The sequence below is a fragment of the Diadema setosum genome, chromosome 13 (assembly GCF_964275005.1).
Source record: "Diadema setosum chromosome 13, eeDiaSeto1, whole genome shotgun sequence".
Lineage (NCBI taxonomy): Eukaryota > Metazoa > Echinodermata > Echinoidea > Diadematoida > Diadematidae > Diadema > Diadema setosum.
Window position 1 is genome coordinate 31,522,339 of NC_092697.1, and position 25,288 is coordinate 31,547,626.

A 25,288-nucleotide genomic window follows, 5' to 3' on the forward strand; every position below is an offset into this window, starting at 1 on the left:
TCTACTGCACCCTCTGTCCCCATGGACCAGGCAGGGCCTTCCGTATCCCTCCCCCAGCCCACGAGGCTGCGTCTTCTCCAGTTCAGCATCCATCACCGCGGCAGTGTCATACCGCTGTCACTAACAGATGACCAGAAAGTCGGTGAGTTACTTCTTTCTAGCTTGTGTCCTATATGGATTTTAGGCTCTCCTTTTCTTTCTCTCTCTCTCTCTCTCTGTTCCTGCCACTCAGCTTTGGTTTATTTTTTGTTTGGATGTATTTTGTTTGTCTGTCCAACAGTGTACTGCAAAACTAGAATTTATTGCGAGCATTTTAATTTTGCATATTTGGCAAGAGCCAAGATTCGCCTAATTAAAATGCACACAGAAGTTCTTGTCTGCACTATATGCATTGAATACCAGTTGCAGTTTGTGAAAATTGTATGCGTCAAAAATTTCTTGCTTTACAGTGTTTTAATTTCTTGCTGCCAGGATAACTAAGAGCATCTTCAAGTATTTATTTATCTGCTGTATGCCTGTAGATCAAGTAGGTAGATATGAATATCATATCATGCCATGATGAAGTTGAATAGAGTACAAGTATTTGCCGTGTGGTAATAGTTGATACTTCGCAAAGACAACATTAGAGTTTGGTATCTATTTCACATTTCAAGCAAAAACTGGAGAAGCACACGATGAAATTGACACAAACTTGATACAGTGGTATTAAGTATGATTAAAAGGTCCACTCATGTTGAGATGGCAGGAATCTTTTGAACTTCATCTTTAATTGGAAAATGTCTTAAGGAGCTTTCACATGAACTTAAACTACAACTTATCAGCACAATTCAGCGATTGTGGATTTAGGAAGGGGGGGGGGAGGTTGCGGAGACCATAGCCAAAAGTCACTATTCAGAAATGTAAATTTCAGCTGTCTGTGAAGTCCTCTCCAAGTTTTAACCCTAACTAGGCCGGGCTATTTAGGTAGATCATAGAGCCGGGGGGGGGGGGGGGGCCTCCCAGGCCCCCCCTCCAGATCTCGGCCGTCGACCGCGCGATCGCGATGAAAATTGGCACACACATTGCCTGTGACGTAATCTAAAGTACCACGGAGTTAAATTTTTAAAAAATTATCATTTATGCTAAATTATGCTAATTTATGCATAATGATGCATGAAATCAGACAATTTGGTATAAATCACTAAATAAAGCTCAAAATGGGCACATTTTTTGTGTAAATATTCTTTTTAGTGTCCTGAGCAAATATAAGAGAAAAAAATTGCACCATTAGAAAAAATTTCTTAAGTATTTTATTGTTTTTTGAATTTCTTATGTATTTCCTTGTTTTTTCGACTTTATGTTTTTCATTGTTTTTTCGATGAAACTTGTTCGCGACATTGTTCCGAACAAGAAAATATGTTATTAATTGATTTTAATCAATAAAACCCCAAAATAATCATGCTTTTATGAAATTTGCCTGTAAGCACAGTTTGCATTGAAATTGTACACGAATTCACGTTTTTGAGCAATTTTTGGTCCGACATGCACGTACAGATTTATGCGCAACTTTGGAACCGCGCGCCCGGGCTTCGCAAATTTGGTGTCAAAAGATGCGGGAGACTTGAAAGAAAAAAGTCATGAAACGTCGCGGCGATAGCTTTTCGCGTTAGCGATACATCGCGCGGAACGTCGAGGGGGGGGGCCTCGGAGGCCCCCCCCCCCGGCCTAGTTAGGGTTAAATTTCTGACTTCTGTTTCTGTGTTTTTGTTTGAAAATTTTCTTGTTATTAATGATATTATTTTCATTTATTATATTTTGGACAGATGACATAAAAGAGCTCCTCGCCAAGCAGCTGGACATGCCAAAGATAAACTTGTTTCTCTCCGGCTGGGATCCACGTATAATGATGCCTAGTGACGAGGTGAGTGCTCCTTTGGTCCACGAGGGCGCTCTTGTTGGGTGAAATTCATCCTGAGTTAGAGTTCAGCCGATAGATAATGTCATGAATGATAATAATGATGGTAATGAATCAGCATTAGAGTGAGCAGTCATTACCATTTTTGTCAGCATAAACATTATTGCTGTCGCGTAATTAGCATGTAGATAGAGATGCCAATTGTTACTTTTTTGGCAGTATTTTGTACCGTTCATCGCCAAAAATGTTACCAGGTTTCATGGAAAATACTAGAATTTTATTACAGTACTGTACGTATCTATTGCAGGAAGGGTAAACATATTGTTTTTCCCTTTGAAAGATATGCTCTTTAGCCCTCAGAATACTGCCATGCTGTTACAAGGTTTGCATTTCTGTGTAAAGATTTACAATGTTGATGAATTTACATGATCAAAATATAAGTGTGTTTATAGAGATTAGTATCTAAGTGTAAAAGTATTTTATTCATACGTATTGAGGAACAATTGGGTCTGTTGTGTCATCATCAACTGTAATGATATCTCTTTCTCCCTCTTCCAGACAACTCTGTCAACACTACACCTACCCTCTGAAATCTCACTAACCCTGAGCACGCCCAGGGTGGAACCAGAGGAGTCACTCCAGTTCTGCTCACAGTCATCAAATGGAGATGAGTATGTGTTCTGCCTTGTACCGATTCGAGTCTGTTTTTCCCTTTCCTCTGCTGTATGTATTCTCCCATGTACTGACTCGAGCTGGTTTTTTCCTTTCCTGTTATGTACATGTAAGTGTTCCTCCATGCACTGAATCGAGTCTGTTTTTCCCTTTCCTCTGCTGTATGTATTCTCCCATGTACTGACTCGAGCTGGTTTTTTCCTTTCCTGTTATGTACATGTAAGTGTTCCTCCATGCACTGAATCGAGTCTGTTTTTCCCTTTCCTCTGCTGTATGTATTCTCCCATGTACTGACTCGAGCTGGTTTTTTCCTTTCCTGTTATGTACATGTAGATGTTCCTCCATGCACTGAATCGAGTCTGTTTTTCCCTTTCCTCTGCTGTATTTGTCCCCCATGTACAAACTTGAGTCTAGTTTCCAGTTTCCTGTGTTGTATGTGTTCTACCATGTACTGACTTGAGTCCATTTTCCCTTGTGTGTGCTGTATGCATTCCCCCATGTACTGACTCGAGTCTATTTTTCTCTTTCCTGTGCCGTGTGTGTTCCCCAATGTACCATCTGAGTCTGTTTTTTCCTTTCCTATGCTGTTTGTGTTCCATCACCATGTGGAGATTTGAGTGTTTTTCCCTTCCTATGCTGTTTGTGTTCCACCACCATGTACTGACTCGAGTCTCTTTTCCCTTTCCTGCGTTGTCATATTGGGAGGGTGAAGAGAGATGATACTTGTTGCTACCTTTGTTTGGTAATGGGACTGTTCGTTATGTCACTTGGAAGATAAATAAAATAAAAACATGAAAATAAAAAAATAGATAACACAGAAAAGAACAAGTCAGTCATAACAAAAGGAATTACAATATACTATAGACTTTAGTTGGCAAACCTTTAAGATAAACCGTAACTTTCAAATATCATTTTAGATTGCACATTCATACATGAAGAAAATGATTTCTAGAAATGTTTAGGAAGGCAAAGCACTGGAGTGAGCGACACAGTGCATTTCATTTCACATTTTGATATTGTGCTCAAATGATATGAATTTTATAACATGAAGGAATAAACAGTGTGCTAACATGCTCTTTGGGGATCTCTGCTCTCATGCATAGAATGATCAAGCATGCAACTGTTTTGTTAAATTGTACTATCTGAAGGTTTTTCTCGTTATAATTTACTTGTGAGCAAATCGGCACAGTGCCCGAGAATGACACAGTGGTTGCGTATGAGTGCTGTGAAAGGACAGCACAAAATCCATATGTGATATGTGATAGTACCCCACGCTCTGGAAGTGAGAGATGTCGAATTGCAAATGTGCTAGAGCTGATATCTTGCATCCTAATGGTAATCGTTGTGTAGAAAAAAAAAAAAATGTCCAGCATCAATTTATGTCACGTGATAATCTCTGTTGAGGACCAACACAATTTCAGTGCTCCAAAGACGGAGTCTTAATTACCTATGTGTGAATTTGTGGTGCTTGCCTTGAAGGTTGTCCTTTGCGGAGCGACTCGCGAGACACTTCGAGCTAATTATCACTGACAGCGATGATGGCGACACGGTGTACAACCTGCGCTATGAGGGCTGCAAGACCATCGTCGATGTAAAGCAGGGGATCTTTGCACTGACCAATGTCCAGCCCAGGCATCAAGTGTGGACGGGGTGGCCCAAGGACACAGACACGGTATGATCAATTTAAAAATTGTAAAATTGTAAAAATGTAAAATGATGATGGATTGATGGGGACTGTAAGAGTGGATATTTTTCATGTGAGTAATTCTTTTTGTGCAGTTGGGTAAGATGAGTTTTGGCACATTTTTAATTCCGCAGAATCAAGACACTCAGCTGTACATATGACGTGCAAAAATATTTGCATGTTTATATTTTTGCGCTGTTTCTGGTAGCGCAAAATGTGCGAAAATTTGCACATTGCAAAAAATTTCCACTTTTATAGTAGATCAGTGTAGTTTTGGTAGATGTGTTGATTGATTGGGTTTGATGATCAATGAAGAAATTGACTGATGGACTTTGTAAAATTTGATTCAGAGATTGCTTGATAGAAAGGTGTGTAAAATTATCAAAATGAGTCATTCTTGACAGGGCACATACTGTACTTTTGAAAGATTTTCGTGACCCTGATGTTGGGTTGGGTTTGTGCAGTTCTTTGTTTGTTACTGCAGAGTAGTTAGCAAGTTTGTTTAATGCATGTTTACGGGTATATTGTGTATGATGTGATGCCTTGAAAGATTGACCTAAAGGCTGAAACTGATTATTGACTTCTGTATTTTGCTTTATTGGCATATCAATTGTCACAAATATTTCCCCCCCCCCAAAAAAAAAAATAAAAAAAAAAAAATAATAATAATAAAAAAGTGTGATCTTCAGATAGGTGAAAGAAGAGTAAGGTAAGATATATCAGAAAGAAAAAAAAAAATGATTACTTGACATGACAGTCCACAAAAATATGCCAAATGCCTTGACATATACAGCCACATGGACTGTTTCACAAATTGTCAATGTAGTACTTTCTTCGTTCAGCATCACAGAGTGTGAAAATCTATCTATGGCAGATGTTGTGGAGCAGTTTTCCTGTTTATTATCGTAGCAGCCAGTGCCAAAAACCTTTGCAGATCAAATGACAGGACACGGGGCAGGATGGATAGTGGAGTCATTGGACACCTTACAAAAATGTATCTCATTTTGCAGAGTAGTTTTAACTCTTTATGTGCCATGGTGGAAAACCCCCTGTGTGCCATATTATTCTGAGACACCAATGCAGTTATGCTTTTAGAAAACATTCTCTTTTTATGATGTTTGTAACTTTTTTTGTTAAAAGCTGGACATGTCGTGTGCAAATTTGTCGAGAAAATGCCAAGCCTTGTTATGACGTAAACTGTATGACAAATCTATGATTGCTTTTCTTTCATGTGACTTGTAGAGCTATTACTGTAAATTATGCGTGAATTTTGCACACAAAACAGTGACAGAAACTTAAAGTTTACATGCAAATCCAGTAGGGAACACTGATTGCTGGTCAATCACCACATAAAATGCTACCTATATGTGAGAGGAACGGAGTCGCGGGAAACGCTTTCATTGTATTGTGCCATTTGGCGATTTATCGATCGGATTGGGCGGGTTTGTGAGTCTGAGCAGAATATGCAAAGTTTGCATGCCGTCGACTGAGTCGGGCACTTAAAGAGTTACATACTCTGTATGTCTCTTTGTGTCTGTCGTGGAGAGGGAGCTTGTTTAAGTGTTGCTAAGCACTCTAGAATTGCACATTTCCTCATATTTTACAAGGGATGGAAATCTGGTTGGTTTGATTCTCCTTGACTGAGAGAAACCATTTTGATTTTACTCCTGTCTCCAAGTGTTTTTGATAAAGTTCATATATGTGGAGTTCTGTAAAACCAGAAATTAACTTGTGCCATGAAACTTTCTTGAATTTCACAAGTTGCCAAGACTTGCGAAAGTAAAATGCATGTGAAACGTTTTTTTGTCCACACAATGCACTTAATGCCAGTGGCAATTTGTGAAAGGTTTATGCCCCCAAAAAATGGCCATTGGCTCTGATTGGTGGGAGTTTCATGTCGTAAAAGTTTCTGGTTTTACACACTTATTCAAATATTGTACCAAGTTTGTTGAGAATGAGCAGCTGTGATGGTGAATATTTTCCATTAATATGGGCCGAGATTTTAAACTAATGAAAGGTAAGCATCCATTCTGCTGTAATTTCATGAAGAACTAGCAACGATTTCCCTCAATAAAGCCCAAGTGACGAGACGTTTTCATGTGTTTTATTCTCCTGTCGGCAGTTGACGTTAGCAGCCTCGGGTATAGACTTCCCAAAGCACAGACTGTCTTTCAAGAGGCTGGGTACAGATCAGCCTCATAATAGCACATCACAGGTGAGATGAAGCCCTCTTATCATCTATTCTATTTCCATATCATTTACCTCATTTGACTAATCTTCGATTCTGATTGGTTGAAATTGGGAGCATAAATTAATATGTATAAATTATTATTTAGTATGTATGTACGTACACTATAAATGCTTGGCTTCCATAGCGTAGGGCAATAATATCAACAGTGCCCCCCCCCCCCCCCCCCCCTGAAACAGTCCATATCTGTATATACTATATACTGGTACTGCCATAGAATACTGGTACTGCCATAGAGTGTGCCTTGTTTCGATTTCCTGGATGTTAGCTAATTAAATTAATATTTGCACAATTACAGTTCAGTTCCATGTTGGTGGTCAAACAGACTTTGGTAAATAGATTAATGTGTAGAGTAATATCAGACACACACACACACACACGTACACACACACAAAAAAAAAAATATGTAGATTTTTTTTCTGAAGATGATCTAAGAATAAAAAGCTATGGAATTCTGAAGTTTGACTTGTTTTTACCAAAAGTGAAATTGATCAGACAAATTATATGTAAGAAAACATATGATTTATGCACACACCTATTAAACCATTGTTTGCTTTTATGCAGCAGAATGTGTGTTTATTCATTCTAATTAGCATCAGCAAGCACCCCAGATACCATGTAAAACAACCTAGTTCAAAAACATCAGAGCTGCTATGTCATGATGCCATTTCACCTCAAAATGATTTCAAATGCTAATGAGATGAACTGAATGACATTACTATTCACCAGACAATGGGCCAGATGCATAAAAGCTAGCAATTGCTTGTGCTGGCCTTTTGCTTGAATCCATACAGCTATATGCATAAAAACAAGCAATTGCTTGCGAGCAAAAGTTTTTGCAAGCAAGCACAAGCAATTGCTTGCAAACAATTGCTAGTTGTATGCATTTGGCATTCGGCCCAAATAGTCCATGGGCCAAGACCAGATTTTTACGATATTGGTACCACTTAAAGGGACAAATTCTGCTTATGCATTTTGAAATGGTACGTATCTGTAGATGATATTTTGCTATGATAGCAATTCCAGAGAAGTGGCTTAGTCTCAGTATCAGCCGTTAACCCTCATAACTCCAAATACCTTTTTTAAGCTCCGTAAACCATGGAGGGCACAATCCGCTCCCTCTATAATTTCAATATTTTTCTATCAATTGCTCTGAAATGTGGCACAAATGTAAATCAAGACATACTCTACAAAATGGCACCATCAAAACTTTTCTTGGAAACCACAAAGGGGGAGCAATTTGTCAAAATACAAAGAAAACAAAGAGAATTCCATTAAATAATATCAAATTTACTAATTTTAAGACATATGTCGTGCAGTTAAGGCCAAATTGCAACTAGTTTTTGCTGTTGATTTCTATCTAGACATATTAAGACACATTTGAACTTCATTTTAACCTTTTCAGAGGATTTACAGGTCCAAATCTTAAAGGGAAGATAAACCCCAAGAACAATGTGGATTGAGTGAAAGCAGCAACATTAGTAGAACACATCAGTGAAAGTTTGAAGAAAATCGGACAATCGATGCAAAAGTTATGAATTTTTGAAGTTTTGGTGTTGGAACCGCTGGATGAGGAGACTACTAGAGGTTATGACGTATGAGTGGACAACAATACCAAGAAAATATAAAGAAATTTCTACAAAAATCCATTTTTCATGAAAATTACAAATTCCATCAACTTGATATTGACATATGTTAAGGGTAGCAATTATTCCCCCTGCTTTCTGAAAGAGATTGGTCCATTGCTCTTTCATGATTCTAGAAAAGTGAATTTTTGTTGAATTTCCTTTATATTTTCTTTGTATTGTTGTCCACTCATACGTCACATCCTCTAGTAGTCTCCTCATCCAGTGGTTCCAACACCAAAACTTTAAAAATTCATAACTTTTGCATCGATTGTCCGATTTTCCTCAAACTTTCACTGATGTGTTCTACTAATGTTGCTGCTTTCACTCAATCCACATTGCTCTTGGGGTTTATCTTCCCTTTAAGAAAATGGTGTTTACCACAGAAAAAAATCAAGACAAAACACAAGAGGGCGCTGTAGCTTTTTCAAACCTAATTGAATACTTCCTTTAATAGTATAAAATTTTATTATTTTATGTTGTGAATACATACAATGATAAGTAACAAGAAATTAAAAAAGGGTTAAAATGTGAAACGGAATTTGCTTATGTTTATTTGTTGCCATGGTAACCAAAATACTTTAACACTAATTAAACATATCATATACAACGTATATGCGTAATAAGTTTCGGGAAACGACATCAAATTTGGAGGTGATCAGGCAAGATATCAAACTTACAGTGAGCAAAATTTAATTTTCACTATCAGCGGAGCACCTCCCTCTCCAGATTTTTGCTATTTTGGAGATAATAACAATTCATCCACTGTCACATAAACAAATGCGAGGGCATCCCCATTCCACACACGCGAGCTGTTGCATTCTTCGTGTTCTTAGAGTTGTTATTCAACTATGCGATCAACACTTTGGGGGATATTTAGGGTAAAAGAGTGAAAAAAAAACAACAAAACACCGGCATTTCAAAGGACACTATCAATGGCGAAATTGTATCTGTCACTTTTTGTTAAAATCATGATTACTATATTCGTAATCAAATAATTCTGTACTACTCCAAATAATCAGAGCCACTATCACCACCAACATTTCGATATCACACACCCCACCACCAGACACCCATCACTTGACATCCTACCCCTCATACTTATCACTCGCTACACTATTCTCCAATGAGAAAGGAGAAACAACACACAAACATCACTTGACAACCCACCACTCAAACTTCTTGACACCTAACCCCTCACACTTATTACTCGATATACATTATCATTTTGACATAGACACCTCAACAAACAACTCCCAAGTACCAACACGCCAATAGCGAGATATCTACATATTCAGCAAAATTGAGAGCGCAACGAGAGATAGCAAAACATCCTTCTTAATACTAATAATTCTGCAAAACGAGTGAGTTAATGTTACTAAATATACGAAACACTCTTCAGAGCAAATTTACTTCGACACTTAATGGAAAGGAGAAAGTGACAGGAACGTATAGGATAGATAGTGCAATGATAATTTTACCAAAAGACATACGAAAAACGAACATTAATTCTAATTCAAACAAACTAATGAGCAAACACAAAATATAGGCATGCAGATGTACTGTTATTATGGGCGTTAATCGAAAAGAGAGAGTTTTAGGGCGGCTTTGTTCTTCTGTTTTGTTTTTATTGGTCACCGCCATGCAACTTCAGAAAGTCAGCAAGCCTCGATATAACTGCATGGGGAGTAGCAAATGTCCGCAAATGCAAATAGAGCTATGTCGACGGGGCAAATTAGTGTTTGTTGCAGAGTATTTGTCAGAATTTTCAGAGCAGTTGCATTTTGTGGAGTTTTATAAGTCTGGAACCGGGAAGAATTATTATAACGATCCCCTCTGACACAAGGTATAAAAAAAATCCAAGTAGATATCGAGAAACAAATAGAATTGCCAAATCGAAATTACTTTGCTCCTTGCCATGCGTCATGCTAGAATAACCAAGACGTTTTGCGAGAAGCACAATTAACAACCCCTATCCCCCAAAAAAGGATAATTTCTTTAATTGTTGAATGACTTACTCAATATTTGATAAATCATTAATTTTGAAAATGTGATGTCCAAGTAAAAAAAAAAAAAGTGGTTTTGGGGTAAAAGTCTAGGAATGGGAATGGGCAAAACCCTCCAATTCCCTTGCTGTATACAAACCCTTGGGGTACGACCGCAGTCATGTGCTGGTATCAAGATCTGCAAATACCTTGTTTGACGCTGTAATCAACTTTATATTCTATGATCCAGAATTTACATCAGTACTCTCTTCCGCTCTGTATAATCTTGTCATTTTGAACTGCCATGTGATTACTCCATAATTCAAATTTTCATTGTTCTTTCAAACAGGAAATTTATTATCACTTATCTTATCAGAACAATATGTAAGCCTTGATTAAGCTATGTCTTAGATATTCATTGATACAATAGTCACTCATCCAGATGTAGCCCTTGAATTGACTATAAAACTGTACGAAAACAACCTTGAATTGTAAGTTCTTGCTCGGCAAAAGATATGGAAATATGCACAGTGGAATGTAGCAATTTATCGGAGAAATATATTTCCACGGGTATTTTAGCGAGAAAATGAATGGCAATGAATAATAAGAAAATACCGTTTTGCGGTAACGTCTCCCATTCCATACAATTTTTCCTACATAAAGAGAGGTAGTAGCATGTACCATGTAGAGCAGCATTGTTGGATATGGCCGTGGCTGCCTTGAACGTAGACTATCACTCCAGAGAGAGATACACCGCGTTCAAAACAGCGCGCTCCGTAGAGATCGTGCTTTATCGTTCTGTGTATAGTCTCGGTTCGGACATGCGGGCTGATTATTAAAGCCCAGAATGCATTGATTAAAGACTACATTTTTCATGACTAAGCTACTCATTTGGAATTGCTATCATAGTTTGATACGCTTATATATCCCTAACAAACAAAACGGCACCACAAAGGTTTTGTCCCTTTTGGTGGTACTAATATCTGACCTGGCCCATGGACTAAAAGACTCGGACAGAGTTAGATGGACTTGACCCAGTTATATTATTCAGACTGACTCTTCCCCATGCATGTATATGAGCTCAAGGTACATGTGGTGATTGGACCTATGCAATGCTTGTTGCCTTGTATTGATTTATAGTGCCCTGACCATCACTTCTGTGCTTAACAGAATGTCTGAATATGTGCCATATATTTTATGATAATTGTTTTGATATTTTTCTTCAGAATACTTAGATCCACCCATAAAAAAAGCTTCTTCACCAAGATTACCAATAACTTCATTTGTCAATCACTGCTAAATTACTTATTATGATTAATAGTAACAGACAAAGGAATGCACCTTCCCTTAAAGTGAGTATATAGTACCTGTTTCCATACATTGTCTGTTGTTAATCAATCAGTAATATGGCATATATGCAAATGTATGGTGCATTTTTACAAATTTACTTGGCCATGTAAGTGATGATCAAGGTATTTTCAATCATCACAAGTCAAAATACATAAACATTGCATAAGTCCTCCTTTAAGAAAAGAAGGAGGCAAGAGAGATAGATATCAAGTGGAAACACACGCTCCATTTTATTACTCACGCTTCTGAACTCTTATCTTCTGTGTTTGCATTCAGGCGGCGACCAGTGCCGCCAACGAGAGTAGCGATAGCGACGAATTTGAGGACGCTCACGAGATCATGGACCTCGACGACAGTGCAATGTTTGGCAGCGACAGTGCCTCACATAGATTTGTACCCCTATGTAAGTGCAGTGAAACCTCCCTCAGCAGTAATCTGTCTATGACAGCCACCACAAAATCCCACCCCCCCCCCAAAAAAAAAAAAAAAAGAAAGAAAGAAAAAAAAAAAAAAGAAACCAGAAGCCATGATAGAGACCCAGTGCATAGCAACCACCTGTCTAATATGAACAGTGGCCACCAATGTTGTGTCCCCTGTAGATTTTCAACTGTATATGGCAGCTGCAGACCCATACAGAGCCACAACCAATCTCACACTCAACATTCAAAGCGATATTGTCCCTCAGTGATGGTCCCTGGCTATTAAAGCTTAAAGCTTCTGTTTACCAATGGGAGCAGTGATTTAAAAAAAAAAGATGTTCGAGTTATCGCATTTGATGCATACGGATAGTTCAGTTGTATCACAAAACATCCTATAATATAAAAATTCTGTGATAAGGCCACAAATCACTAATATATCACTAATTCTTTCAATGAACTATGACTGAAGACGGTTTATTCAACAAACAATTCTAATAAAACTGCACAATACATAACATTGACTATACTGTTTAAGATTTTTACATTGATTGTCTCCATCTGTTACTGGATTGTTTCCATCCATAACTGACATTTTTGAAGCACCAAATCTTTTTTTTTCCACCTGCAAATAGTAAATAGTGGCTTTAAAGTAATGAATGGCTATGTGCATTTTGCTTGCAGTAAGACTAGTGTAAGTATGATATAAGGTGCAAAAATCGTCCCTTTCAACTAATTTCGACTTCCATTAAAGTTTCTTGTTTTACAGTATTTTATATGCAGCACATCATTAGATCTTCACACTTTTTCTCTCGCTTTTCTCTCTTCAAGTATCGGATGACCTAGAGGACGTCACAGAGTCGTTAATACACTTTTCGCAAGAGTTCTCGGCACGGTACGGCAACTTTCATCCTAGTTTCTACATGGGTCCTCTCGAGGAGGCCATGAAAGAGGCATTCAGTGTGTCGGCGAAAGATGTGAGTTAACAGCGCTTTGCTTTGACACCTCATCTGAATGCTATTCAGCCTTGAGATGGCAAAACAATGTATGTCGAAAATTCATGAAAATTGACTTAGTCACGTATTTCAGCTTATTTTAGTGTAATCTAACTCTTGACAAAATCTTGTAATCAGAACCCATTTCGTAACTGAGATATGACGCTCCCTCCCTTTGAAAATTGTTCAAATTTTGCTTGCAAAACAGTGTAAGCGGCAATACGCTTGCCCCTTCTCAAAACACAATAGGCATTGACCTTGGCAAAACAATGTTTCTACAATGCATTACATTGTTTTGCCATCTCCATGTGTACACAGTAATAGACTGCGCGCCGCGCCTGACTGCAGAAGCGTGCGCATATTGACATTGTAATACATAATACGCGCCAGTGATCGAGACTTGCATTGTTTTGCCGCTTCAATGGCGATACTGTGGTTATGTTGAGACGGCAAAACAATGTATGTTTTGATTAAATGCAAATTATTCCAAAAATAAGGGGTCAAGTGAGATCAATTTGCATGCACTGTATTACTGATAGTATTGGTCCTTCTAGGGTAAGATATGAAGTTTTGTGCAAAAACGGAAAAGCAGCTGTAGGTTTGCAAAACTTCAAACTCGATTAACTTTAAATGAGGTTGGATGTAGATACATTGTTTTGCCATCTCAAGGCCGTATTAGCCAGTTCGTAGGTCATGGACACATTGGTACAAATGACCTTTCTTTTTTCCCAGTTGTTTAGACACTTCATTCATTTTCAAAGCAGCATAATTCAGAAGCTTGCCCAAAGTAAAAATTTACAGAATTCATCAATATGATCAAACAATGAATGAAATTGCGTAGACCAGGTGGACCAGAATGGTCTGTAAGTTAACACTTGGAGAAGCATTATTTTGAATCAAACGTATTAGCAAACTTTTTCAGGTAATTTTGCCTGACACCAGGCTTGCTGTCCGGTGGATGTGCTGGCAAGCATTATTTGTAAGGATTTCACAAGTAATCATGATATCACAGATGCTTATCTCGTGGAATTAAAACACCAATGTATCTGTTGGTACACATGAAATTTTTATGCCTCCGCAACGAAGTGGCCGGAGGCATTATGCTTTCGGGTCGTCCGTCCGTCCGTACGTCCGTCCGTACGTCCGTCCGTACGTCCGTCCGTCCCGTTTTGTTTTTGTCGATATCTCAAGAACCGTGTGGTGGTTTTACATCAAACTTGGTATGAGGGTATATCCTTGGGGGATAATACTTTGAGTGGATTTTAGGGTCACAGGGTCAAAAGTCAAAGGTCACAGGTTATTTTGTGAAAAAAAAAATTGAAATTTCATGTTTTTCTCCATATCTCGCAAATGGTTCAAGGTATCTTCATGGAACTTAGTATATATGCTTGTACCGATGGGCAGTGATTATCTAGGGAAGTTGGGGGTCATGGGTCAAAGGTCAGGGGGGTCAAAGGTCAAGGTCAACTCCTCAAAATATCACTACTTTCCTTAAAATGCAATATGCCTGAAGGTTGGTGTTTTTGTCCCCGCCGAACGAGTTCGAGCAGGGGACTATGAAACGGGCTCCGTACGTGTGTGTGTCCGTGTGTCCGTCCGTGCGTCCGTGCGTCCGTGTGTGATCAAAATGTTCAAAATGCTACTCCTTCGCCATTTCTAACCCGATTTTGATTCTGTTTGCTTTATATGATAGCACTACATAGGAGCTTTGAAACTTCTATACAGAATTTCAGTTGTGACCTTTGACCTTGACCTTTGACCTATATTGTACATTTTGCTTCAAAATGCTACTCCTTCGCCATTTGTAACCCGATTTCGATTCCGTTTGCTTTATATGATGGCACTAGGTGAGGGCTTCAAAACTTCTACACAAAATTTTGACCTTTGACTTCTTTGACCTTTGACCTTGATTTTTGACCTATATTGTACTTTTTTGCTACAAAATGCTACTCCTTCGCCATTTGTAACCCGATTTCAATTCCGTTTGCTTCATGTGATGGCACTAGGTGAGGGCTTCAAAACTTCTACACGGAATTTTGACCTTTCACTTCTTTGACCTTTGACCTTGATTTTTTACCTATATTGTACTTTTTTGCTACCAAATGCTACTCCTTCGCCATTTGTAACCCGATTTCGATTCCGTTTGCTTTAAGTGATGGCACTAGGTGAGGGCTTCAAAACTTCTACACAGAATTTTGACCTTTGACTTCTTTGACCTTTGACCTTGATTTTTGACCTGTATTGTACATTTTGCTACCAAATGCTACTCCTTCGCCATTTCTAACCCGATTTCGATTCCGTTTGCTTTATGTGATGGCACTAGGTGAGGGCTTCAAAACTTCTACACAGAATTTTGACCTTTGACTTCTTTGACCTTTGACCTTGATTTTTTTACCTATATTGTACATTGGCTACAAAATGCTACTCCTTCGTCATTTCTAACCCGATTTCGATTCCGTTTGCTTTATGTGATGGCACTAGGTGAGGGCTTCAAAACTTCTACATAGAATTTTGACCCTTGACTTCTTTCACCTTTGACCTTGATCTTTTTACCTATATTGTACATTTTGCTACTAAATGCTACTTCCGGCGGGGACATATTTTACGCACCGCGTAATTTCTACTTTTCCTTGTTTTTTTTTAACTTGATGTATGGCATGTATTACCCAATATATATTTTTGGGAAAGTTTCTTGCCAAAAGGTCAAAGGTCAAAAGGTAAAAGTTCAAGTGAAAGTGCTAAATTGCACTTTTTCCACCATATCTCGAAAGTAACTCAAGGTATCATCATGAAACTTACATATATATGCATGTTCTACCTGACAGTGATTCTCTGTGGAACTGTGAGGTCAAAGGTCAAAGACCAGGTTTAGATAATGCTATTTTCCCATTTGATACTGAAATTATACTTTTTCTCAATACCTTGAAAATTACTCAATGCATAAACTTATAACAGGGTCAAAAGTCAAGTAAGAATCATCAGTTCCCCAAATACCTGCACTCTGACATTTGAATAATTCATCCAATTGAACCTAGTTCTAGGAAAGTGAACATTCAGCACATTTGTGCAAACCTGTCATTTTAATATTTTGCCAATTGTGTGAAACTGTCATCACACATTGTCAAGACATTGTACTATAGACCTATTAGGAGAACCATGCATTATGGCGGAGGCATATCAGTCGCCGTAGCGATATATCTAGTTCTACTCATGTGCGTAGTGGAACTTGCTTGTTTAATATTCCACTAACACTCCAAGTCGGTTTCGACAGAGAATAAAACAAATCAATAACACTTGTAATGAGGGCATGTGTGGAAGCACCTGGTATTACTATTAATTGAAAGCATGTGCACCTTTCAAATAATGCATTACTGGCCTTTAAAGGGATGGTATAGAATTGGTGGAGATGAGGATTGGGCTTTTAACTTTTTTGTGAGATATCAAGAAACCACTTGTGTAATAGTACAGAGCATACCATTCTATGAGAAATTCAAAGTTTATTTGATGAAAGTCGGTTTTAGAATGGCTGAGACATCCAAAAACAAAGTAAAACAAAGCGATCGGAATAACCTTTTATTAGGATTGCTCTGTTTTTGGTGTATCGGCCATTTCAAACACAATTTTCATTAAAAACCTGGTGAATTCCTCTTAGAATTATTTGCTCTTTCATATTTCATGAGAGGTTTCTCCTTATCGCACCCAAAAATGTTAGAAACCTGAAGTTAGGTCTCAACAGAAACTATACGATCCCTTTAAGTGATTTGCTGTAACTATGATCTTTTCTACCTCTTCCTTGACAGAGAAGACTATTAGCTGTGTACGTCCACCACGACAAGAGTGTGCAGAGTAATGTGTTCTGTAGCCAGCTGCTGTGCTCCGACAGTATAGTCTCGTTCCTCAGTCAGAACTTTGTCACGTGGGCGTGGGATGTCACAAGTCCAAAGAACAGAGAGAGGTGAACGCCCTGTCTGCATATGTGTGCGTGTGTTTGTGTAGAACTGGTGACTGGATAAGCCATGATTGTGACATTGGAAAGTGCGGCTGCCATCTCTTGTCTGTCGATATGTGTTTTCTCAAATTTGGGGCCGGGCGGGGTTTGATGTCTTTGACATTTTGTGGACAACTCAAGCATTGTTTGTAACTTCAAATTTACACATTGGATATGACTTTGGTAAGATGTTGAGCCATGATAAGTTCTTTTTTCATTGCCATGTTTATGGCATTCCTCCTGTACCTATGCCTTTTGTTTGTTTGCTGTAAATTGCACCATATTTGCGAGTTTTCAGTGCAATATGAGTTCTTTGTATGATAGTTGATTCTGAATATATCCTATGTCCTTTTGAAGGGGAGAAATTGCCTTATCTTACCAAATGAATTTTTGACATCCAAAAATTAAAAAAGAAAAGAGACAGCGTAAAGTCAACACATTCAGCCCAACCTACACACAGTTCAGGTATTGTGTGAAATAAAGGGGAATATGCCAGATCATCCTCTGTTGTCCTTATAGTGATGATGTCATATACTCCAGCACTGAAGTCTACTAATGGCTTCTTGTCGCAAATCTACACTGCAGATTACTACAGATGTGCACGAAGATATTCGGCAGTGTAACCGCAGCGACGCTGAAGAATTTGCAACAGGACAAATTTCCGCTACTTCTATTAGTCATGAGGATACGCTTTAACACAGAAGTCTTCTCAGTATTACAAGGTGAGAGTTCTCAGCTCATCTGAATCCCTTTAGTCCCACAAGTATGGGATTTGGTGGGGGGCGCCAAAATTTGTATCGGGCAGGTTTCGACAGTGCTGGCTGATAATGTTTGAAAGGTGAGATTTCTCAATGTAGCTATGCTACACAAGTGTGCCAAAAGCCAACTGATGTGTATTGAAGTACAAACCTGCTGTAAAAGTGACAATCTTTTTGTGCGTAGTTTGCGCCTTCAGCAGAAAAAAAGAAAAAAGATTTATATATGATATACTAATCATAAGCCAGATATATTTGCTCTCCAATTTGCACTGATACCCTTGCTGGGGAAAAAAATTCGCATCGCGAAGTATTTCTTATTTGCTGTTTCTCTCTCTAGGTATCAGGATTTTTGGAAGCCTTTATAGAAAGTTGGAAATAATTTCTGCATCAGAGGAGCAAATTAACATACATGCACATAAAATTACCACCTCTTGGTTGATTCCTAGTTTGTCTTTGCAGGTTACATCCCCCAAATGATGTGCATTCTACTATTGTCTATATCTGCTTGTGTATTTCTCCTAGGTAACCTGTCACTAGATGAACTGATGACCAGTATGATACATGCCGTGGACGTCTTCAGCGAGCAGCGACAGGTGGAAGTGGTCCAAGAGGTAAGACAGACTGACCGCGAGCATTCACAGAGTACAGGGAAAACCCCATTATGAGGAGGTCGCTGGACGACAGCGCCAATTTAATGTTGCCTTGCCTCCAAGTATTTTTATCCCCTCTCCCCTCTCCCTGAGAATTCCGCCCCCCCCCCCCCCCCCCCCCGAGATCTCGGCCATCGGAGGTGCGATCACGATGAAATTTTGCATGCGTGAGACCCGCGTCATAATCTACAAGACTGTGTCATAAGATTTTTTGAAACAATCAATTTCTAATTTTAATTCATTTGATTAATTATGCAAATTAAGCTCGAGGTGATATTTTAGCCTAATTAAAAGCATTGAGAGTCTAATTTTTGATCTGTAAATCTGTTTTAGCATATTCAACAATTGTACATCACAAAAACTTCCAAAACTCATTTCAATTCTTATGTATTTTATTGTTTTCAGAATTTCTTATGTATTTCTTTGTTTTTCAACTTTTGTTTTTTCTTTGTTTTTTCATTGGAAATTGTCACTGACCACTTTTCTACCATAATTAGCACAAAATTAATCAATGAAAGTGATTAATTGTAAAAATAATCAGGTTTTTATGACTTTCATGACAGAGCACTGTTTTCCATAGGAAATGTACACAAAATCACAAAATTTTGCCCGTTTTGGGGCGACATTTTGTTACAAAAATGGGCGTGGCTTCGCAAAAGTATGCGCGGACGTTGCAAATTTGGTCTCAAAAGTTGCGCGAGACTTGATCGAAGAAAGTCAAGAAGCCTCGCAACGAGGCCTTCTCGCGTTACAGAATTATAGCGCGAAACGTTGAGGGGGGGCGAATTCCACCCCCCCCCCCCCCCCCCCGGCCCTTTTAGGGTTAAAGGGATGGCACAGTATTGGTGGAGATGAGAATTGGGCTTTTAACTTTTTGCGAGATACCAAGAAAACACTTATGATATAGTACAGAGCATGCCATTTTAAGAGGAATTCAAAGTTTATTTGATGAAAATTGGGTTTGGAATGACTGAAACATCCAAAAATAAAGTAAAACAAAGCGATCGTTGCAAAGTGTTGGTCCCACACTTTATCAAAATCGCTCTTTTTTGGATATCTCAGCCATTTCGAAACCAATTTTCATCAAATAAACGTTGAATTCCTCATAGAATTACGTGTTCTTTCATATTTCATAAGCGGTTTCTCATTATCTCACCAAAAAATGTTAGAAACCTGAAATTAGGTTTCAACCAAAACTATACCATCCCTTTAAGACAAAAACAGACAAACAAACAAAAATACCAGTTTAATTAGCATGATGAAATGCACTTTGAAGGATGGGTGTCCTGCTTGAATAGCGCCTTGATCAGTGACGCCCCTGTTGTGATGTGAGGTAATGTTGTGTCTGTTTCTATGTATGGGTGAAAAACATACTCAAACCTCACTGTTCATGTGACATTCTGTTATTAATTCTTTGTTCTTCAGGAGGAGAGGAGAAAAGCTGAAATGTTGAAGATGGAGCAAGACTTTGCATACCAAGAATCATTAATAGCAGACAGGGCTAAGGTAATATGAAGGAAATTCTGACTTCATTCAAATGCATGCTTTAACTGCTGTGCTGGGCTCAGGTTGATCACTAGTAAATGGAGCTCTCAAAGTGCCCTGTTGTTAGCTCTTTATGCCTCCGCCACGAAGTGGTGCCGGAGGCATTATGTTTTCGGGTTGTCCGTCCGTCCGTCCGTCCGTACGTACGTCCGTCCGCATTCGTTTACGCGATAACTTGAGTAATATTGACTGGAATTTTACCAAACTTGGTCCAAGTATAAAGTATGATGGGGCAATTAATTGATTAGATTTTGGGTGAAATCGCCCAAAGGTCAAAGGTCAAGGTCAAATCATTAAATTGTATCTGTTTACGCGATAACTCAAGACTGGATTCAGCAAATTTCACCAAAATTTGTCTGAGGATGATGTATGATGGGACAATTACTTGATTAGGTTTTGAGTGAAATTGGACAGCGGTCAAAGGTCAAAGATCAAGGTCAAATCCTAAAATTTATCTGTTTACGTGATAACTCTAAACTGGATGAAGCAGCTTTCATCAAACTTGGTCCAAGGATGATGTATGATGGGGCAATTAGTTGAGTAGATTTTAGTGACATTGGCAAGAGGTCAATGGTCATAAGGTCAAGGTCAAATGCTAAAAACATTGCTATTTCCCCCATATCCATGCAATGCCCGAAGGTATTATCTTGAAACTTATTGTAGACATGTACTACTGCATAAAGATTCTCATGTTTCATGTTTCATGTCATAAGGTCAAAGGTCAGAAGGTCAAAGGTTAGGTGAATATGTTACAATTTCACTTTTCTTGCAAATGGTTCAATGTATCTTCATGGAACTTGGTACATACACATGTACTGACTGGCAGGGATTTTCTAGGGAATGTAGGGGTCATGGGTCACTAGTCAGGGGGTCAAAGGTCAAGGTCAACTCCTCAAAATGTTACTATTTCCCTCATATACTATATATGCAATGCTTACATTATTATTTTTAAAACTATATGCAATGCTTACATTATTATTTTTAAAACTAAAACTTGATATATACATGTATTCCCTAATGGAGATTCTCTGAGAAATTTCCAGCCAGAAAGTCAAAGGTTAAGGGTCAAAGGTCAGGTTTAAATGCAAATACATATATATTTTATACTGGAATTACACTCTTTCTTCATACCTTGAAAATTACTCAATGCATAAACTTATAAAAGGGTAGGTCAGAAGTCAAGTAAAAGTTCTCAATTCCCCAAATACAGGTACCTGCACTCTTAGACAATTATAGCAAACCTAGTTCAAGGAAAGTGAACATTCAAGATATTTCTGACAAACCTGTCATTTCAGTATTTTGTCAGTTTTGTGAAACTGTCATAACACATTGTGAAGACATTGTACCATACACCTATTGGGAGAATCATGCATTATGGTGGAGGCATCAGTCGCCATAGCGACATTTCTAGTTTAGTATTTGTGTTGTATTGGATGGTAATGAGTGGGCTACCAGGGAATATTGGCCCTAATGAGCGCAATAATTCCTGGAATTCCATGAATTAAAGCCATCCAGTATAATTAATATCATCTATAATGTTATCTGGAAAAGGCACAAACTATACAAAGGTACACGTATCTTACTTCTACTAGCCTTTGAAGTTGACTCTGCACTGAAAAAGGAGTGACTCGCACATGCCTATGCAGCAACTAGCAAGATGTTTTCCCCGCATGCGATTTGTAACAAGAGTTTGCTCACTTCATACAGTGCAAGTTTGCACGCATTCAGCAAGTGCTTGCACAACAGATGAGACAAAAAAAAAAAAAAAAAAGATGTATTATTCAATTGGATAGTGGATTGGTTTTTAGCATTTTAACTTTTACATTGCGGAGTCTTGTGGGATTCTGCAGCGTCTAGCTGCCTTGGACACTGAGCAATGTCATCAATGGCTGAATTTTACTAACTTTTGCAATTCTTCACAAAGTTTGTAATAATTCTGCAGTACCACTGCAAGTGTCCCAGGCAGTGTCATGGTGCATGGGCAATATCTGTTTTCCCCCGGGCAATAGTTTTGTCCTCCAGGCAATTCATTACTCCAAGCAGTGTATTTCAGTATTTATGAGTCGGGTTATATCTGCTGTGTGTCAGGCAATATTGTTGACTCCTAGCAATAATCTTTGTGTGCTGGTCAATATTTTTCTGTGTCAAGCAATGTCACTGACCCCATGCAATATCTTAATGTGTCAGGCAATATCTCTGCAGGGCAATACTGTTAACTCCATGCAATATTTCTGTGCACAAGACAATATCTTTGTGCTAGTAAAAGACAAAGTTCTGAAGTTATCTGGGATTGATTTTGTCTACTTTTGTCTCCTTCCAGCAAGAGGAGAAGGAGAGACAGGAGAGAGAAGAAGGAGAGAGGATCAAGAGGGAACAGAAGGAAGAAGAGATGAAGAAGGCAGAAGAGGAGGTACAGAAATCATACCTTCTTTTTTTTCCACCTGTTTACTGGTGGCAAGATGGGTCACCAGTTCTGGGTCCTGTTTTATCAAAAGATATAATCGATTATAAATTTCCTTACCACACAGGCTGCCATAGACTTATGATAGAAATCAACTATATAAGCAATATAACTCTTCATAAAACAGGACCCTTGTCTGAGTTTGATTCCAACTGTCATTTGCAGCTTCATCAAATATATCAGAGTGAAGTTTTTTACAGATCATAATACAAACTTTTCTGAGAGAAAGTTTCTTTTTTGTTTGTATTTTTTTTTAATATATATAAAGGATTTGATAAAGGAACAGATTTAATGAAGCTTTTCAGCAGAATCAGAACAAAGCTGGAGAAAGTTACAGTTGATTGAAAGTCAAGCTATGATGATATTTTCTGAAAATCTCCAAACTTCTTGCCTGGTCATGTGACCACAATGTCCTTTATTTTGCCCCCCCCCCCTTTTTTTTTTACACAGATTTCAGTCTTTATGTATTGTAAGTACATATGACATGGTTATATTATAAAGAAACTAATTTTATCTGTGAGGGGAAGACATGCTGGATCATTTAAATCTAAAACTTTTCAGTGGAATCTTAGGAAAACTTTTTTTTCTTCTAAATGAGAACAATTTAACTCTTTGCTTACAGGAAGTTGGTATAAGCTCTGTGTGAAATCTTTCTGTCCCAAGAGGTAACAGGTTTGTGGAAGTGTTCAATGCTGAAACTGAGTGGTAAATTAGTCTTGATGGAATGTTTGTCTGCTTTTGCTGACTTCCTTACCCATCTGGAGCTAAGTGCACAATAATGAAAGATGCAGAAAAGCCTTGGTGACCATCTGAACGATTGTAACATCTTGTAAAATTAGAAACATTCATGGCATGAAACTTTTGTGAATTGGCACTGAAGGCCTTGTGGTGTGAAACTTTTGCAAATTGCTACTGTGGCATACAATGTATTTTGTAGACAAACACTCTCACATGCATTTTACTTCGGCAAATCGCGGCTCCTTGCAATATTCGCAAAAGTTTCATGTACATGCGAAAGTTTCTGGTTTTAGAGTACTACACCAATGATAATTGTCCAGGCTGACTCTGCATACCTCACTAATGTCATACTCTGAAGTATGATTAATAATCGCCAGTTAACGATCATGCATCACCACCCACTCTCTCGTGTCTGTGTGGTTGTCGTGGCAACCTCGCAGGCCATCCGGTTATCGCTGGAGCGGCAGCTTGCTGAGGAGCCGAAGGAGGGAACTAGCCAGGCGTTGAGCACCCTGCGCATGCGGCTGCCCTCGGGCGAGACGATGACACGGCGGTTCCTGGCCGCGGAGAAGCTGCAGATGCTGCTGGTCTTCCTGGGCTCAAAGGGTTTCCACTCCGACACCCACAAGGTGCTCACCACGTGGCCCAAGAGAGACGTGAGTTCCTCTCCAAGTTGCTCATATTTGATGGTGAAGATGCAGATTTCACTGATTCTAAGAGAATGCTTATAACCACAGATAAGGGGACCTTGAGTCTGTTGATGTGATATGAATGCCCACTAATTGAGTCCATTCGGGGGGGTTGGGACCGATTTAGTGCCTAGTTTTCACATTATCATCATCTTCTTGAAAGCACATGGTCAAAGTTTAACCATATTTTGGCAAATATTATTGCTAGGCTGCTAGAATATAAATTTGCACCAATGGGCATGGATGGACACTTGAGGGCCCCATCCTAGGGAGCCAAGAACCCCCAAATTAGAGAATCTTGGTAAAATCTTCTATCTCTGAGTAAATACAACTTTCATTAGTGAGTGTAATTTCAAATTTGTTTATGGCAGATTCAGGGGTGGCCCCCATTGGGCTGAGACCAAATTGGGGACAAACTTTCACATTTTGATCACCATTTTGAAAGTGCATCATGGTCAAAGCTTCTACAAATTTGATAGGTATTATTGCCAATGTGATAAGATATGCAGATAGACACCATGCCCTCCTTGAGATCCTCCAAAGCTCCCCAAGTTTGCTATGTTCTTCTTGGGTAATAAATAGTCTTCAAGAATGTGTGGAAGATGAACTTAAAATATTCAGGTGAGCATGAGACCCCCCATTCCCCCCCCCCCCTCCCCACGGTCTTTGGTTCTACACTAGATCCCCTTCTCATCACTACATTTTTCCTTTTTGCTCTACTAAGACTAAATAAGATTACTTCCCTTTCATGACCGGCTTTGCAATGTTTCATATCTTTTACAGCTCACGACGCTGGACGGACAGCAGACACTACAGCAGCTAGGACTTTGCCCACAGGAGACCCTGTTTGTCGAAGAACGTTAGACTGGGGGAATCGACCCCCTCCCCCCATACTGGTGACCTGTGGAAGGAAAACAATATTAACAACACAAGGATCACTGTCCAAGGGTCATCATGGTTTAGAGTCTGCAAAAGACCCGGTGTCAAAGGTCGTAGACTGATAACCTTTGACCATGTCAGACTTGGATTCGGAAGCTTTGTGTAATAAAGTGTGTGGAGGCGACAGCAAAAGACAGGTTTGTCTCAGCAAGAACTGTCTGCGCCCAGTGATAGATGGTACAGCATCTCCATGTGGCTCGCAACATATTTCAATACATTGTACCACAACAATGATGGCAGTATACTGTTTGTTTTTTTGCTGGACTGTGAATAGTATCAGGGGTACTTGCAAAACTTTATTTTTTTTTCTTTTAAGCGACAAATTCATACGAGTATCACACCGTACCATACCGTCCACACCAACTTCTAGATGAAAGAAATCTTTTTAGGGCGCTTTGACTCTTTTTCTTCTTTTTCCGTTTTAGTAGCTAAATTGGGTGTTGTGAATGTTTTGATTTATGCTGCATGTAGGCCAGTGCAGCTTCAGAGGATATTTAGTTCTGAGTTTTCGTTGGTGCAACTGAGATATCAAAACCCAGCAAATTATATGCTTGAAATATTTCACCGCGATTCTTGGCATTTCTCTTTCTTCTAAACACACATCACATGGCATTTCATTGAGTAGACCTAGAATGTCTGGAGAGAGAACTA

General features: G+C 38.8%; 1 protein-coding gene across 1 annotated transcript; it reads left to right on the forward strand.

Moving 5' to 3' along the window:
* Window positions 1-25,288, forward strand: LOC140237241 (FAS-associated factor 1-like). Its single transcript, XM_072317185.1, has 14 exons — window positions 1-142; window positions 1,803-1,900; window positions 2,453-2,565; window positions 4,046-4,238; window positions 6,373-6,465; window positions 11,735-11,861; window positions 12,706-12,851; window positions 16,670-16,824; window positions 17,443-17,579; window positions 18,138-18,226; window positions 19,691-19,771; window positions 22,131-22,220; window positions 23,450-23,665; window positions 24,482-25,288. Exons 1-14 carry the CDS (start codon window positions 22-24, stop codon window positions 24,560-24,562), a joined length of 1,740 nt encoding a protein of 579 aa, XP_072173286.1. The 5' UTR covers window positions 1-21; the 3' UTR covers window positions 24,563-25,288.